Consider the following 2,624-nt stretch of genomic DNA (forward strand, 5'->3'; position numbering starts at 1 on the left):
TCAGATATTATTTTGTTATCACAAAATGTCAACATCAACATGTGAAGTCACAGCTGTTGTGATATTGGGATATGCATTGGGGGAAAAGGCTTGTTTTTGTATTATTTCATGGTGTAGTTTAAACAATGTATAGCCTAACGTTTTACGATACTTTATGATGATATTAGCCCTTTTAAGAAGCTAAAAGCTTAAAAGCTTAGTCAAAGGACTGTTTATTTCATAATCTGCATTACTGCATTTACTTCTGGACTGTCAGTTAGAAACAGTTTCTCCTTTAATGACAGGTCTGATGTTCTTTAGCACACACAGCAAGTTTTAGAGCCTCCTGGGTTGTCAGCTGTTTGTCATCCAAAAAAAAAAAAAAAAAAAAAATCATTAAGCTTGAGCACACCTGAATGTTTAAATTCAACAGGAGTAAACTAAGTGAAATCAATATTACAGTGAATAATACCTTTATTGGCAGCAGCAGCCTGTTTAGCAGCCTTTGCATCTTCAATGGCTTTGAGTTTAGCCTCATATTCCTCCTTTTTTGCATTCCACTCTTTTCTGTTGTTCAGGAGTCCATCCAACATTGGCTGGATTTGGGGATGGAAACGAGAAAATTCCTGGAGGAAAACGATAAATAGAATCACACAGGGGTTTTATGTCTTGGTATATACATGCATAACTATTTCACATTACCTTGTACACAAATGTGCAGACAAAATCAATAAAACCACATTGAAGTTTGGGGAGATCGGCTGATTTAGTCCTGTCCATCATTGGCTAGAGAATGACAAAAAAATTGTTTTGGAAAAGACTATGCTATTTTTGAAAATTATGCTGGTGAATTGAAATCTTACAATAGGTTGCTGTTCAAGTACTGTTCTTTCCAAGTCGCCCTGCTCCCAAAACTCTTCAGCAACAGACAGAGCCACCTAAGTGATAGATCACCTTTACCATTAATGGACTGCTTTAGCTATTGTTACACTGTCAACAACAGTATCTTAGAATTTCTCACCTTACTCTGTACTTCCCAAGGTTTGGTAATAGCTGATAGGTCACATGCAGTCATCATCATGGCCCTGAAATATTATAGATGGCAAGATGACAAATGTGTCTAAATATCTCTATAATTGTAGTGTATTGCACGTACATTACGATCTCTTTCCTTGTTGTCTCCAATGACATAAAGTCCACCCACTTCTTTTCATCCTCATACGTTTTAGACAGGTCCACAATCTTCTGAAACATGGTTCGTTTCCTGATTTGGTAAGAATTCATATTTATGGCCATTTACCTTTGCAAACTCATAAATATATTATAATGTGTCCACTGACTTAAAGTACAGAGCCAGGTCAGTGGCAATAATGGCAATGTCCATGAGATGAATGACATGCTCAGACTGTCGCCTGTTGAGGTTCTGGTAGATATTCAGAGACTGCCAACCATATAAGAGAAAGTATTTCAACATTGCTGAGGATAAGTCTCAACCAATCAACCAATCATTTATTACCTCTTGAGACAAAAGAAATTTTCCAAACTCTAGATGGTGCCTCTCTAATATGGAGGAGCCATGCAGTTTTGCCAAAGGGTTGCCTGACCTGTTACAAAGAAAATAATGATTTACATTTTAGACAACAAAAGGGTGACTTTGGGTCAAACTGTTTTAAGGCTGTTATTTTGTTTTATTTCACATTATGGACAACTAAACAGTATTGCATGACACAGCACTTACTTGACTTGGTACAAGTTGTTGGTTCCTCTGTGATCAATATCATGTAGGAATCCTGCTGTTATCATGGCCATTACTTCTAAGTCAGTATAATATCGCTTCAAATTCCCTGTCTGAAAATATTTTTTTTTTATTGTACACATTTAACATTTAAGAAAATAATGATACTTTTGATGTTTTATTACTGTAAGAAGTGTGAACATGGTCTGTCCCACATTGAAGCCATGGCGCCAGTTGTGGTAAGTAATTCTTCTGTAGCCTTTACAAACGGAGTACATGAAACGTACCAGCACCTAGAAAGATACAATACATTTTATTGGTATTATTAACTTTTAGTGTAATGACCTTTAAATTTGTGCTGCCTACCTCTTGAGGGACCTGAAACTTCTTGACCACACCAACTTCATAGTACATCTGAACTCCACACTTCACCAGCTCCAACTCAGTGCAGTTAAAATCAGAAAAGTGAAATGCATAGATCTCAAACTTTTTAATCAGTGGTGGCAGGTCTTTTTTCTAAAAAATAAACAGTATATCCAATATTCATTTGCATTTTCATGGTTTCAATTGTCAAACTTTTCTTACCAGGATCTGTAAAAGCTCTTCCTCTTCACACTCACTGGGCTCACATCCAAAAACTTCCCTGGTATTCTGTAAAACATTTATAATGTCCATTATGATTGCCAAAATGGTAAAAAATATGATAGCATTCTTACTAGTATGTTCTGGATCTCATCATTTCGGCATTTGACATGGTACAGCACCATGTCCTGTGCAATGTCCTTTCGGTTTTCTAACTTGTTCATTTTGTCGTAAGTATCTGTGTTTAAGGCGGACCAGCCCAAAAACTGTGTCAGAGCCTAAAAGAGCACACAGCAGACCGCTTTTATTCACAATTTGAATCATAACA

General features: G+C 36.5%; 1 protein-coding gene across 1 annotated transcript in view; it reads right to left on the minus strand.

Moving 5' to 3' along the window:
• Positions 1–203: 203 nt before the first annotated feature.
• pde6b (phosphodiesterase 6B, cGMP-specific, rod, beta) overlaps positions 204–2,624 on the minus strand; it is a 5,630-nt gene continuing 3,209 nt past the window's right edge. Inside the window, exons 11-23 of the mRNA XM_033976128.2 lie at positions 2,431–2,574; positions 2,300–2,365; positions 2,081–2,230; positions 1,900–2,007; positions 1,718–1,827; positions 1,496–1,583; positions 1,320–1,420; positions 1,136–1,243; positions 1,001–1,064; positions 843–917; positions 682–765; positions 452–605; positions 204–337 (exon numbers count right to left, since the gene is read on the minus strand). Coding sequence (XP_033832019.1) covers positions 297–337; positions 452–605; positions 682–765; positions 843–917; positions 1,001–1,064; positions 1,136–1,243; positions 1,320–1,420; positions 1,496–1,583; positions 1,718–1,827; positions 1,900–2,007; positions 2,081–2,230; positions 2,300–2,365; positions 2,431–2,574 — 1,293 coding nt within the window. The 3' untranslated portion in view covers positions 204–296. The remainder of the gene's footprint in view (positions 338–451; positions 606–681; positions 766–842; positions 918–1,000; positions 1,065–1,135; positions 1,244–1,319; positions 1,421–1,495; positions 1,584–1,717; positions 1,828–1,899; positions 2,008–2,080; positions 2,231–2,299; positions 2,366–2,430; positions 2,575–2,624) is intronic.

The sequence above is a fragment of the Periophthalmus magnuspinnatus genome, chromosome 12 (genome assembly GCF_009829125.3).
Source record: "Periophthalmus magnuspinnatus isolate fPerMag1 chromosome 12, fPerMag1.2.pri, whole genome shotgun sequence".
Taxonomy (NCBI): domain Eukaryota; kingdom Metazoa; phylum Chordata; class Actinopteri; order Gobiiformes; family Gobiidae; genus Periophthalmus; species Periophthalmus magnuspinnatus.